Source organism: Triplophysa dalaica, chromosome 5 (genome assembly GCF_015846415.1).
Source record: "Triplophysa dalaica isolate WHDGS20190420 chromosome 5, ASM1584641v1, whole genome shotgun sequence".
NCBI lineage: Eukaryota > Metazoa > Chordata > Actinopteri > Cypriniformes > Nemacheilidae > Triplophysa > Triplophysa dalaica.
In genome coordinates, this window is record NC_079546.1 from 11,597,683 (window position 1) to 11,612,747 (window position 15,065).

Below are 15,065 nucleotides of genomic sequence, written 5' to 3' on the forward strand. Positions count from 1 at the left end.
ATGTAGGACTCTGTGTTTTGTATGTCTTGGTGCCAAAAAAAATTTTGGCCAATTTAATACAGCCATTCACAACGTACCCCTCCAGGATTTAGGTCAACTCTGCCACTGCCTGTTTGGCATTGTTCCCTTTCTAGACAATATTTCTCAGGCAGTACTTCACTTAACACACACACATAATCCCCCAGACTTCCACCAGCTTTCAGAGTGCCCTTGGGTCAAAGCCAGCTAGACTGGTCATGCTGGATGAATAGGCTTTTAATGCCAATGAACATTTATGAAAGATTTGTGCGTTTGTGTGTGTGTTTAACTGATGTACAGGATATAAAACACACTCAAAAGAGAGGAGGAGAGGAAGGGAAAAGAACAGCAAAAGGGAAACTCCGGCGTTATGAATGTGACGTTTTTATTCAAAAACTAGATATTTTGAAAAATATCTAGTTTTCGGTCACAAAAACAAAAATTCATTTTTACAAATATAATGAATCATTTGTGTATATTTTACTAAACCCCTGATTATAAAGTCCAGACATCAGAAAAATATCAATCTATGCATACGTTTGAAAAGAGAGAAAAATACATGGGTTGTGGATGTGTGTTTTTAAGAGACATCCTACTATGTAGGATTTCTGTGAATTAAAATATGCAAACCAGAAGCAATTATACACAACACGGATGGCTCTTTGTAGAATAAAATAGTTATTTTATTTTAATGTGCCCAATCATGAGGAATATGGATTGTTATGGATGCGAGACTTTTATTTTGTAGAATGTTGTTAATCGGCACCCACTCACTTGCATTGGTTTTGTGTCCATACAATGTAATTGAATAGGTGATTGCACTGTTCGATTTCCAACTTTCTTCAAAATATCATCTTTTATGTTCTGCGAAAATGAGAAAATTATACAGGTTTGAAATGACAAGAGGATGAGTAAATGATGACAGAATTTTCATTTTTGGGTGAACTATCACGCATAGAATTGCCCCAAAACAAAGGAGTGAAAGCAACCACAAGAGAAAAAAGTACACTCGACAAGACGAGAAGAGACTAGATGACAAAAAATGAAAAGAGACGACAAGGCGTGAAGAGTTTACAGTGTTTACACAAGGCTGCTGGTTATAAAGTTACCGTTCTTAAATCTCAATGGGCTCCACGGCATATTAGCATTCACTCAGCACACTGTTTCTTCTCAACACTTGCTCGTTCATGCTCCATACATCAGCCTGACAGCTCACGCCGAGCGTATGTGGGCACAAACTTATTTCTAAGAGCCAGCGAATGTTCCCAGAGGCCTCGGCTGCAGAAACGCATTTCAAACCTTCTTAATGGTCATTTGTCAGATTAACAGTCCTCATTTCATGTGAATAAGACTGAAGAAATCACAGTTTATCTTTCCTGCCAATTTACACATCCGTACTGTCAAGCACAGATACTAGAACAAATTGTCAGAAATCATTAGTGTTAAAGTAAATAAGTAAGAACAAACATCAGCAGTGGTGAAATCTGGACTTTTACGGCGGGACCTGCTCCATTTTATAGCTGGGGTTATTAGCGCTCGTAAAAACTTGTGTGAGGGACTCGCAAATATTAGCTCAGCACATTTGCATAAGGAAGTAGTCAATGTTTGTGCAGCGAATGACAACCACATTAACCGGGGCACAACAATAGCGAAAAAAGTTGACCCCATTTTTGACAGTTGACCCCATTGAACATACTTTCTACCGCAAACTGTAAACCAGAATGTTCAAAGTAATTATATATTTAAAAGTAGTCAAAACTTAATTTTATATAAAAAATATAACTAACATTTTGAATATTTTGAGTTCCTGAAACTAATTTGTACTTTTAAGTTCATTTAAATTGATTAAAATGAGTTAATTCAGCATGATTTGTTGAGAAAGATTTTCAGTTCCCAGCATGCTTTGCGGATTAGGGGAGTACATTTTGAAATTAAGTGTTATTTTTCACGTTTTTAGAAAGGATCAGTCTTGTTAACATGGAATGTTCATTTATCTTGGATATTTAGAAGAGTTTGTTGTATTTTGGGGGTTACCATCGTTCAGAAGAGTTTTGCTGGTTGTGGGAGGTGCCATATAAGTCATGTGTTTTGCATCACTCTCTGTGAAGGCTGTTTGTTAATTGTTGATGTTGCTGAAATATTTAGGTTCTTAATAAAAAGATAAAAGATCTTTCTTTTATTTAACTGTGAATAAAAAGGATTTACCTTACCAAATGTTAAAAATTAACAGGAAGTAAGAAACATGCATGAATACAACAAACTCAAAACTTGATAGTTCTGCTTGCTTAAAATAGGGAACATCATAACTCAAACCATTTAATGTGACTGATTAACTCAAATTTTTTGAGTTTTCCCAACTTATATTCAGGTTTACAGAGCGGCCAGAGCTGTAAATATGTTGATCTATTGTACAATAGTGACCAAAAGTGATGTTTGGAGGGCATTTTTGTACATTATTTGGATTTAATCCTCCCTCAGGTTTGATGAAAACGTCAAAATATGATGCGTATGGTACAAAACGGATGAAGCACTAAACTTTTAAGTTACCCCTAGCACACCAATGCTACATCCATATAAAATGTTAAATGCCTTTTTAAAAATATATTTAAATAAAGAGGGAATATGTCAATTGTCAATACTGTACATGTGGTTTAAAACCATAAAACATTTATTTTCTTTGATTTATTGACCAGTGTTGCTACGAATTCTGAATATTGTTACCAAGGCAACATTACCCAGCTGGCTGACACAGAGGTTTTGTTCAAGCTGTGAAAATGACTTCATCAGTTAGAATGGGTTGAAAATGATAACTGCTGTACGCCATCATATGTCAACGAGGTATTTGTACATTTATACATTTGTATGTATAAATGTATTCTTGCTGTTAAAGCTTTATCGCATTATAGCTTTTACATTTCAGCTGTTCTAGTTTGAACTATATTCAATGATAAGCTACGCAGTCATCATATAATAAAATATTGTATTTTCTTTAGGCCTTGAGTCAAGCTGTACTACTGTATAGTTTTTTGAAGCATGTGAACATTATTTTTACATTTCCATCAGTCAAATATATAAATAAAATAACTAATAAGAATAACAAGAATAAAAAGAATGCAATATCTAGCACATCTAGAACATAAAATCGGTAAGTAATAGTATATTTAAAGTATAAGTATTTTGAAAATGAATAGAGAAAGCTGTGAAGGACAATTACAGTTTAGAATTTGCCATGAAACACTTACAATTAAGTATAAACCATGAAATTATGCATAATTTATGCAAGTCTCTCCTGCAGGTCTGAAGGTGATGTTAACTATGTGTTAAAGGTCATTTTTAGTTGGGATTAAATTGTCTTTTTACTGCTGATCTTTAGTTACAAGACCAAACAAATGTGTCAAAACCTGTCCAAATTTTGGTTATTTCATATTTTATAAACATAAGATACCCAAACATGTTTTCAAGATATACGACATTTTGAGACACAATGTTGGTGTACAGACATACTGACACACACAGACATGTGCCTCTTGTTCATTACTTCACACTAGCATCTCAGATGATTTCACTCGGATCAAAAAAACATCCAGCTTTATGTCTCCCACACACTGACACTGTCTGACACCACTTAACAAAGATTCAGGGGGAGGTATTTAGAGGATCAGTCAGTCAGACATTCTCTGGCTATTTTTATCGACACATCAGGAAGTTATTTTTGATTGTTCCCTATTATGAACTCCTCAATTCCTGCTGTGTTCTTAATATCTCTGTCTCTCAACCCCTCAACCTCTCTTAAATACCCAGAACTTCCTCAAAGTGGTATTTTCAGTTTTGAGATGTCGATGTGAATAGTCTGTCTCTTTATGACTTCACACGCAGACAAACAAACTAAACTCTGTGGTGGCGTCTGTCATTACATTACATTATATCACTCACACAAACTCGTACATGGGCGGCTTCTGGCCAAACACCAATCTACCATTCCAACCACAGCCTCCTTCGTAGCTTTAATTGTACAAATCAGACTTTTAAAGGAATGAAATAATTCAGACCCTTCCCTCGGTCAGCCATTTGTAACAAAATAACATTTAGTGTGATGCACTTACAAAGAAGAGTCTACTTGCACTTTTAAAGACTTTCCAGGCAATAACATGACACCGATCAAATCCCTCACTATCTTATTCCTGTTATCTAAACATCAATTAATCATGCAAAGCCGGCACACCAAGGAACTTTTGCACACTATCAGTTGGTACAAGACATACTGTAACTATCAGCAAAGTACACTGAAAGCACACATCAATGACACATATGCTGGGTACCAATTTGCCTACTTATACTATGCACTGTGTTTGTTGTGAAAAATTGACATTTTAGTGCAGAAACGCAAAACAGAAGTGCCCGTTTTTGTTTACTCGCATTTATTAAGTGAATCATCTTTTATTTCATTTTATTAATGCAGTGAAGCGTCACTAAACTCTGCCCTCTCGCGGAGAGTTGTGGGTAATGTCAGCCGTGAATCCATGGTTTCTCAATTAGAATTTTCACCGGAAACAGTAGACCATCCGGGTACTTTGAGAATTCTCATTTCAGCGTACCATGATATGGCATCGGGACTTTCTAAAACCCAAGAATACCTTGCCCCATATACTACCCTGTAATTGCGTTAACGTACAGTTGAATTTACAAATTGAGGAACGTTACAGTTTTTCTCCAGAGTCATCTTTTTTTATTAACTTTTTTTGACAACAGTATATACATACTTAAAAAACAAATGTATAGTGTAATGTAATGTAAGTCACTTTGGATAAAGCGTCTGCCAAATGCATAAATATAATACATCCTACTACCATAATGCAAAAAGCCTATAAACAAGCTATTCAAAAATATTGTTCAGGAGCCATTTATAAATGTTTAAATAGCAACTCGTTCTATTAGCAATGGCAACCAAAATTCAAGCATTAATTCTTTTATGCATTATTTTATAGACGGTTTCAAAGTGACATAAACAAACATTAATGCGTATGCGCGCATTCGTGGACTTCCCTTAACTTCCGGTAAACATTCACAAACAATAGAGCGCATGTCGATTATTTCTGATAACAAGCAAAAGAAAACGAGAAGAACAGGCTAAACTTGTCACTCCAATATTTTGGATTTAGACTGCAATACCAAGCTCAACCGCTAGATGTCAATGTACCATACGGTTTCTTTAAATTCCACAAAACTACAGGAAAAGATTTAATATAATGAACCTCCAACAAAATTCAACAAATCGTTTATTTAATAAAACTATTATCCAATAAAATAATAAGATAAATTAATATTAAAATAAAACTAAATAAAATAAAATATAAATTGTTATATATTATTAGACAATAGTCAAACACAGACGATGTTAAATGCAGTCCCGGCGTGCACGTCCGATGAAATGGTCTATATTACAGTAGTACCCACATAGACAAGATGAATATGTGCTGCAAATTTTAGCCTGCACAGATACTCATTATGTTTTGCCCTTCTTTTCTCAATTAAGCTGCTGCTCTCTCTCTCTGAGCAAATAAATATAATGTTAGGTCTGATTGGAGCCACATTCACCTCCTCTTCACTCGTACTTCATTTCACCCTTATTTCAGCCTTAACGAAAGACAGGATTGAGCAGGGACCAAGGGCACAAACAGGCGGAAAAAAACTCATAGGTTTGACAGTCCAATTTCTGTCATTTATTACCATTACGAGGCTTTGATAAGAGGAATACTATGTGGATGTCACTCACATTTTCAAATAAAGAATGTGTAATGTATACTTTTTTGAGTAACGGTTGGCATGAACTTTTATTTAATTCTAAGAGAATAAAAACTCTTATAGCTTATAACTTTTTAAATGAGGCCTTTCACCAGGGGCCCTTATTTCCGTTCTGTCTGTGCTAGTTTTACATAGTTGGGTAATGTACACATGGACAGCTATCTTCGTCTATTCTATAGCATCTAGCAGATTATTTGATATCCTGGTTTGTGAAGGTGTTGCTTAATTATATATTCAATATAATTCTTAATTTAGCTTTTCAATGTGTACTTTTACATGGTACACTGACAAATGAACAGTCTTTAGTCTTTAAAAAATGTGCCACCTCTTTTAACTAAGGGAGAAGTGTGCTTCTCAAAAATGTAAACATCAAACCCAGCAACTTTTCGCAACTCCTATTTGAACAATCCAAATCTCTCTTACAATCTCATTGTAAACAAGATAAAAGAGCAACAAAAGGTCTAACATTCCAGAAAACACCTAGCTGATATAAAAATCCTGGTGATGTCATCATGTCTTACCTGGCTCATTCTCTCCAAGATCTGCGTCATTGCAATTCAGATTTTTGGTCTGCATGAGTTTGACAAAAGCACACAAACGTACACACACACTTATCAGATTCCCTCACTCGGCATGTTGAAAAAAACTTTCAGAAGCTTGAAAGCGATCAAGTTTCTTATCAGTCCAAGCGAAACAGAACACGACTGAGAGACAGCGAAAGAAGGGAAATAAAACGGAGAAAAGAAAATTCTTGGTGGACAAATATGACAGCATGTAGCATAGGAGGCAATGAGACGTGCTCTGACAATACTGCTGTTTGTTTACTTCAGAGAAACGTCACACTTCAGACCCACACACTACATACCAGTCTGACTAACAAACAAGAGCTCCTTTCACACACATACACTTTACAGACCACTCAGAGCACACACACAAGATAAAACTAAAAGTACAGTCATCTCGAAAATATCTAAACGTATCTTTAAGATCTAAATTGTTTGACCGGATAATAGCTTGAAAACACTTTTTGTCCTTCAGAGTTTTTGAAGACATCCTAAACTTTCAAACTGTGCTCCGATTTGTCAAGATACCAACTCTAAAATCCAAAGGCAGAAATCTTAAAGCGAACTTTAATATTTTCCAACAAATTCTAGCAACACTGATAATCTGAGCAATAATAAATGTATAAACTCTATAGTCGTACTACAGTATATGCAGGCAAACATAATAAATCTGTGAAATCTATTCTGTGATCAATGCCTTTTTTCTATGAACATACTTTATAAGAAAAGGTGAAAACCATTAAAATGTAACCTAATGTAACCATTAGCAAAGCTTAAAGAGGATTAGTTTTTGCTAAATGATGAGGCCGGATCAATAAAGTTTTGTAATTAAAAGCAAACAAACGATACGGAGCATCTTTAGGTTTAAAATTGATGTATTGCACAAGAGTGGAAGCTCCCTTCTGAAGCAATTGCACACATTGCATACACATGCAGACATACAAAAAACAGTTTATTAAAAGCGCATTTAGAATATTTAAAACATTCAGTCACCCTCATCCTGCCAACAAAATCTCTTTCGTGGAACACAAAAGTAAATGTTTTAAAGAAATGTTCAAAATGCTTTTCTTTTAATTAAACAACGCAAACCAAATGAATTCTGAGAGCCATGTTTGCGGGAAAGATGAAAAATGACGCTCAAAGAGGTGGCTGGTTATAGGAACGTTATAGTCGAATATCTTTTGAAAATAGAAATAGAACATGATATATTTTGTAAATCATAATTTGACTCTTATAGACCTGAAAACAGAAGCATGCAAATTCTTCACTTTGTGTTCAACAGACGAGAAGAAGTTAGTACATTTTAGCAAACTGGAGGATTTAAAGTAAACTGAAGTCATCTCCTTGGGCCAAAAAGCAAAGAGAACGTGACGACATCTTAGCCCTGTGTCAGCCACTGTATAGCTTTGAAAGGGAATGAGCCGTTGTTTGCAATTTACAACCTCACCCCTAGATGTCGCTAAAAATTACACAATTTACACAAAAAAGTCCTTTGATGTTAAAATCTGTCTGTGTAAACAGTCCTTTAAAAATGTAACTGAGGAGGAAAACATGGACACTTAACAAGTAACAACAGTTCATGCACTCAGATACAGCTTGATGTGTTACGGTAATGAGATTTTCTGCATAAAATGCAATAAAACACACAAAAAATCATTCATATGCTAAAATTATTCTTTGTGCATGTTGGAGAACACAATGAGCTTTATTATAATAATTTTAATGTTAATGAATGATATGTTTTAAATTAAAAATCACTACTTTTAAATCATTACTTTAATATTTAAAAACATTTTTCAATGGTTTCGTGACGATGACTATTGATTCAATAGCAAATAAAGCAGCTTTCATCATTAGACAAGTCCTTACTTTGTCCTTGACTGCCAAACACACACACACACAACTCCACTCATATTCCCTCCCTTACACAATGTATATCTCTGCACCTGTCGAGTGTTAGCTGGTGCGAAACCTCTAAATTAACTCCAATGACAAGCTATAAAACACATCAGTTCACAAACCATATGCATACAAAAACGCTTTCGCTTATTTTTACATACACACCTGCAAACCTGCTAGCAGCACGGCGGCGAGAGGGCGACACCAGTTCTTTAACAATCTGCAGCACCTGCATGTTTAGATGTAGGCGGAGCCGAGATGTGAATACAAGGTGTAGCAGGAGGTGGAGACAGTGCAGAACAAAGACCGAAGAGCCTCATTCTTGTTTCACAAATACACATGAAAAGAATTCTACGATAAAGTCTTGTCTAGGTCATCCAACCAAGTATTATAATTTACTGGTCCTTGTGGTAATGCTTTGACGGTGCACAGGTCCAGATGTTTGTCAAGAATTCGTTTCAATAAATCTGAAATCAAATCTAAAATGACATCCTATTCGATAAACAAAAAAATGTGCACTTCTAAAGTAAACTGCCGATGCATCTATCAAATAGCAAATGGGATCTTCCATTCATGTTTTTCGAGTATCTTGTCTCCTCCTCTTTATAGTGTCTCTGGTCCCATTAATGTCATTTCATTTAAAATAAAATAGCAAATCCAGCAATAGCTTTGGTCCACAACACAAACAAAAAAACATATTAGTAATGCATAAATTCAATATTCCTAACTTCCTAATTCCGTATCAAATCCACAGCCTCAGGGTTAAAGAACAACAACACCGGGTCCTGCGAAAAAATACTCCTGCAGAATTTGCTTTCTCCAAGTCCTTGTGGTCCAAACACGAGGGTCCGCGTCTTCTTTCTTGATCGCTTACATTTTTTCTCGTTGCTTCTCTCTCTTTCTCAGACACAAATTCCTCTTCCACTCAGTGATGCTGTGGTTCTTCTCGTTTAAGGCAGAGAGACACCAAGAGTCCGGTTCAATCTCCTATAACCGCAGTGTGTTTGTGTGTCAGGTGAGAGAGACCATCTAGATAAAGTGACTACAGTTCTCTCTCTATCTACAGACTACTCTCTCTCTTGCTGTTGCAAACATCCAAATCAATACCAGGACTGCTTCGCTCTATTCTGTCTCTCTCTGCCGTTTATTCTCCACAACCCGGCTTGTGCTCTGACAGCTTTAAATTAGAGAGCATCTGTTACAACAGCCCCTCCCCTCCCCTCAACTCTCTCTTTCTCATTTCTCTCCTCTGTTCCTCCTTGATTCAGGACTCGGTTTATGTGAATGCTGTTTTGATCTACAAATATCCGCACAACGGGAATAGAAAACGTGGCCGGTCATCTATCATTTTGAGGATAGTATGAATGGGAATCGTCATTTTTGGGGTTCTGAACTTTTTTTAATCTCAGCGCTGGCTGACAGACAGACAGAAAGACAAAAAGAAAGACGGACACATTTCATTTGGATATGGGTGTGTCGTCAAATTTAACAATCACCTTCACATAACAGACAGCGGTTCATATGATTGCAGGTTCTCTTTAAAGCTCATTTTGTGTAATTCTATTTGTTAAATCTTAAATTTAAAATAACCTGACCCTGTTTGATCAAGGTGCGACTGGTCTGTTTCAATACACCCAAGTGTACCCGAAAAGGTTTAATACACAGGATTGTGCCTCCTCATTTCAATTTTTAATTCATCATTGTAATCTGATGTTTACTGATGTCTTTTAGAAATATCTATAGGATTTGTATTAAATCTATCATCATTGACTTGATTCAGCTTGTCGAAACATATACAGTAAACCGATACCCAGGCCTAATATTACACACAGTCGTGCATACACACACTCATGCATACACACATTCATACATAAGCTTTCCTGTAGCTCAGTGGTAAGAGCATTGCGTTAACAGCGCAAGGTTGTGGGTTTGTTCTCCAGGGGATTGCAAATACCTATGTAAAAATGTATAGGATAAAGCAATGTAAGTCGCTTTGGATAAAAGCGTCAGCCAAATGCATAAATGTAAATGTAATGTAAATATGCACACAAATTAAAAACACACACACCTCTAAGCATGCTATTTAGCTACCTTTACATATCACAGGTTACCTGTTACCAGTCTGATGTCGCTCAAAGGTAGAATTGTATCATGGCACACTAATGCATGTGTGTGTGTGTGTTGTAAAGATGACATGTTGTGTTGTAAAGATACTTAATATGCAAGTTCCACTGTAATCGATCTCCATAATGGCAGTACAGTAACATTACATCAGCATTACATCATCACAGCTCACCACAAAATAACACTGCGAGTAAACCATAAGAATCATGTGACTGTATTTAACCACAACTATCACGAGACTGCAGGTGGAGTGCTGCATAACCCTCTGCTTACCAAACTGCAGTGCAAGTTCACCAATACTGCAACCAGTAAATAACACCTTCACGGTGTTTCCAAATGTGTTCGTTAGAGTTCATGAGACCTGCGCTTTCACAAAACGCAGGCCAAAAGACAACATTTCAGATGAATGGGTGGATAGAGGTAGTGCTACAAGATACTGTATATCAAAATTATTAAAATATGGTCGCAATGGTGTGTGATAACTGAATGACTTTAATACCTTAAAAAAAAATGTAGTCAAAGTCGGTTTTGGTTTGTGTTGTCTTGATCAGAAGTTGCAGTGATGACTATATAATTTTCAGTTTTTTATATTATAACGTATTTTAAAGCAGCAATGGGTTACATATCCCTCTTTTGTGCCTTTTATGTTTAAAACATGAAACTGGACGTTTAGTGAGTGTGCTTGGGCACTGTATCTCTGTGTCGATGATCTGGGTTGCCAGATATGCGTAACACACCCACCCCAATGGCCATTCAACACTAGCCGTAAAAAACTGTGTGACTTCTCAACAGTCTGGTAGTCGGCTCCAGCAGTATTTCCAGCGAAATCAAGCCCAAGCACACAAATTAAATTCATCATTACTAGTTTAACGTTGTGAATCAGGGAAAGGAGAGCTTGGGAAACTGATTTTTATGTATTTGGTTAATAAGGACATTTTGTTTATTTTTAACCAATAAGGTTGATGGAGCTTTAATATAATTTATATATATTATAATATAACAGACTTAAGGCGTTTTTTGTAGTGCATATTGCATTATTTAGCAAGTTGCCATTGATGAAGTGACGTCATAGAGACGGATAGATGGCAACCAGAGAGATGACCAGACAGACAGCTACTGCCCTGATTACACGCTTCAGGTCAGAAAACACACACATACAACCAAAAAGCAATTTGTTCAGCCTGGCTTCCTGTCACAGAGACGTTATGGGAAATTGAGGGGACATTCTGCCCCCTCTACCCCCCCACAATTGTGTTATCCCGTGTAACAGAGACACAAAGAGAGAGGGTCTGTTCTTAACACCTACTGTGATCTTGGGTCATAATTAAACTCCAGGATATTATTCTGTATCAGTTAAACCTGATAAATGGATTGAGCGGAACTGATCTGAAATCAGCATTTCTATCGCAAGATGTGCCGAGCAGATCCTCAGTGTGTCAGATGGAGTGTTGCGTCATTGTAACAACAGTCTCTGACTTGTAAAATTCGGGCTTAGTTTAACTGCATGCCTCAGTTGAGCTCTAATAATGAATGTTGGAGAGTGAACTCATTAGGTTTAGACTTGCACAGAGTCACTGAAATCTCACTGCACTACACAGTGTTTAAAGCAAACAGTATATGTGTATGAGATGAAGATAGACAAAAATGTGCCTTCTATAATGTCAAGCAGAGAGGATTGGGAAAACACTAAAAGTGCGTCACATCCTGTTTGCCAATCTCTTATCCTGCAGATTCACATTCATTGCAAAAGATTACCCAATTCTGATTGGTCCATTCAACTGTTGGAGGGGACATTTTGATCTTTTGTTTTTATGGTGTATTCCAAGTTTGCGCATAAGCTAAATTCGCAACTTTGGATGGAAACCTGGCAACTGTAACAAACCTCTGTCATTTAGTTTCATGTGTGAGAGAAACCAAAAAAACCTCTGTGATCAAAATTTCTGTCAATCTGAAACTATTTAAATTATTTTACAGACATATGTTCCAAGACACAATACACAGCCCTGTTCATATAGATATGTCCTTAATAATATTATCTTTCCATTTCAATGCCATGTAACTCAAAAACTTTAACTAAGGCCATGTTCAGACTAGACTTCTTTTTTAAAGCTGCTAGTGTCTGATTTACATTATAATTCTATGCAGTGCCGAGCGTTTTTTAGGCCCGACTGACGTTCTGCGTCTTTTCAATGCGCATATTCAGCATTTTAAATAAGGATGCCCGTCAAGCGTGCGCAAATAGGGGGCGACGCGGATGGAAATAGTTCAACTTTTTTTTAACATGCGAGGAACGTGATTGGTCGAGAAGGCTAACTGTGTGTTCAGACTAAACGCGACTTGCGCAAATGAATCGTAGTTGGATGCTTGAACATTTTGAGTTTACTAGCTTCATTCGCGCATCAAATTCGCTTCATTCACGCGTCAAATTCACTTCACTGCATGGGAGGGGCTTCTGCCAGGCGGCTCCAGTCTCGTATATATATATCGCTCAAATTGTGTAAAGATCGCCATTCGCGATTGGTCTTAACACAACATAAAGCTCGAAAAAATTAAATGCCGGTCAAAACGCCCCTTTGGAGCATGGTTTTGTATAAATCTAAGTTTAATTTCCACCTTCAACAACTTCTGATTGCTTTCATAGTGAGATATTTGTAGTGAAGTTTATAATGTGATTAGTTATTGAAAAAACGCTCTCTGATAAGAATTCAAATAGACTTCTGTTACGCTGCCTATCTGTTTCTCTGAGCTGCCTCTGAAGTCATGGCGTTCGGCTGCTATTTGTAACCAAACGCTGCCAGCTTTCTTATCAAAAAACATGTCAAGTCTGAACACGGCCTTAGTCATTTTAACAACCTTGAACCTTGTAAGAAGGACTTGTTTGCCTGTGAAACCAGTCAAACGTACAAGTTATTTCTTCCATTGCATATCCACCACAAGTTATTTCACGTTTTTTGCACAAATTGCATCAAATGTATAAACATTACAACTATGAAAAAAAACTTGCCATGCAAGGTGTGCATAGTTTTCTGTGACAGTGAGGCATTCATCATCTGTGGAAATGTTACAAGGTCTACAGGCATAGAGTTCATGTGGGTCCACCCGTAAGGAAGTACAAACGATGTACTGTAGGCATTTAAACGCTGAAAACATTTTACTCTCATGCACTATGTTACTCTCCTGAGTCACACACGCCCTTAAACAAGAGATAATGTATTGCGGCAAAGAAAACATGATACACTCTAGCTAACTGAAGAGAGCCCGCAAAACGTGCTTAATGAAAATAAAATATCCACAGACAAAACTACTGTTGTTACATGTTATGGTAACCTGTTAGTAGCCTAGTCCAGACAGTTTGTGTGAGTGCAAACTAAAAGGGCACAGATCCATTTCCTCATGTTCCACTGTTTACTGTGAAATGTAATCACATTCCTCAGTGACTTCCTTCCTGTGACCATCCATCTAGTTAGCTGTGCAAACACACCCACATACTCAACATCATGGGCATCTGGGTGAACATCACACGACATGCTAAACGGGCATGTTTGTTGTATAACTCTGAGCTTTGGATGGCTTGATGTCGGCTTAAGAAATAAATACAGTGTGCCTAACAAGTATTTGTATATAACGACACTTTAGCCACACTTACACATGCGTAAATCCTATTGCATTTAATAACAAACAATTCAAATAAGTGACTTGTGTAAACAGATAGAGCTAGAGTGTGCTAAACAAATGGTTTAAAGCACTTTTCTTGGTTAAAATGTTTAAGAAATCATTCATTGAGCAGGTACATAATAAATCAATGTTATTAAAGGTGTATTGGTTGAGCTGTCGAGTACGATTTTGTGGGAAATGTCACTTTGCTGTCATTTGACTTCAACCCAAATAAATATATGCAGAACGTAACCTGCAACCTTATGTTGTAAAAATCTGTCATCATGTATTCACCTTCAGACCCTCTTTTTTCTGTGATACACAAACAAACATATTTAGAAAAATGTCTCGCGTTTTGTGTTCATAGAATGGAAGTCAATTTGGGGCCAATGTCATTTGGTTACCAACGTTCTTTAAAACATCTTATTTTGTGTTCTGCAAAAGTATCCATGTCATCCAGGTTTGGAATAACAAGAGGGGTCAATTATGAAGAATTTTCATTTTGGCTGAACTAAGTTGTCTTTATTCATGAATCATGTGTTTATTAATGGGCAATGTGGCAACTTTACAAATTGATCTGTCTGTATTCCGTCATTCACAGGTTATATCAGATGTTTTCTAAATATTATCAGATTTTTACCCACCCAAACATATTTGTACTGCCAATTTAGCATTTATAATAAACTCACCATCTTTTCTATTAGTTTTCAATGTGCATCTGTCCTCGCATCATCAATAAACCCAATCTTCTGTTGGCAGCTGGTAATGCCGCCATATGTCACAGTACATTACGACTCAATTATAGGGTGTGACCAAATCTTTCACAGATTATAAAACATTAGATGCTCAGGAGGGAAAATGAAAAGGCATCTTTTTTTATTAATGGTTCATATACATAAGCTCATCCTGGCTGATGTCAGGTCGCTCATTAGAGCTGCACTCACAGGGGTATGAGCGGGGGGTAATAAGGGTAATTAACTCAACACACACACACACACGCATGCA

The 15,065-nt window shown here is 36.7% G+C and overlaps 1 protein-coding gene across 3 annotated transcripts in view; it reads right to left on the bottom strand.

Moving 5' to 3' along the window:
- The window catches only part of usp6nl (USP6 N-terminal like), a 51,377-nt gene that overhangs the window by 22,040 nt on the left and 14,272 nt on the right, over positions 1 to 15,065 (bottom strand). Inside the window, exon 1 of one of the 3 annotated variants that reach the window (XM_056748119.1) lies at positions 8,448 to 9,411. The exons of 1 other annotated variant lie outside the window; for it this stretch is intronic. In XM_056748119.1, coding sequence (XP_056604097.1) covers positions 8,448 to 8,517 — 70 coding nt within the window. In that variant the 5' untranslated portion in view covers positions 8,518 to 9,411. Of the gene's footprint in view, positions 1 to 6,341; positions 6,611 to 8,447; positions 9,412 to 15,065 lie in introns of those variants that run through there. One more of the 3 variants, XM_056748120.1, reaches the window with a different exon arrangement.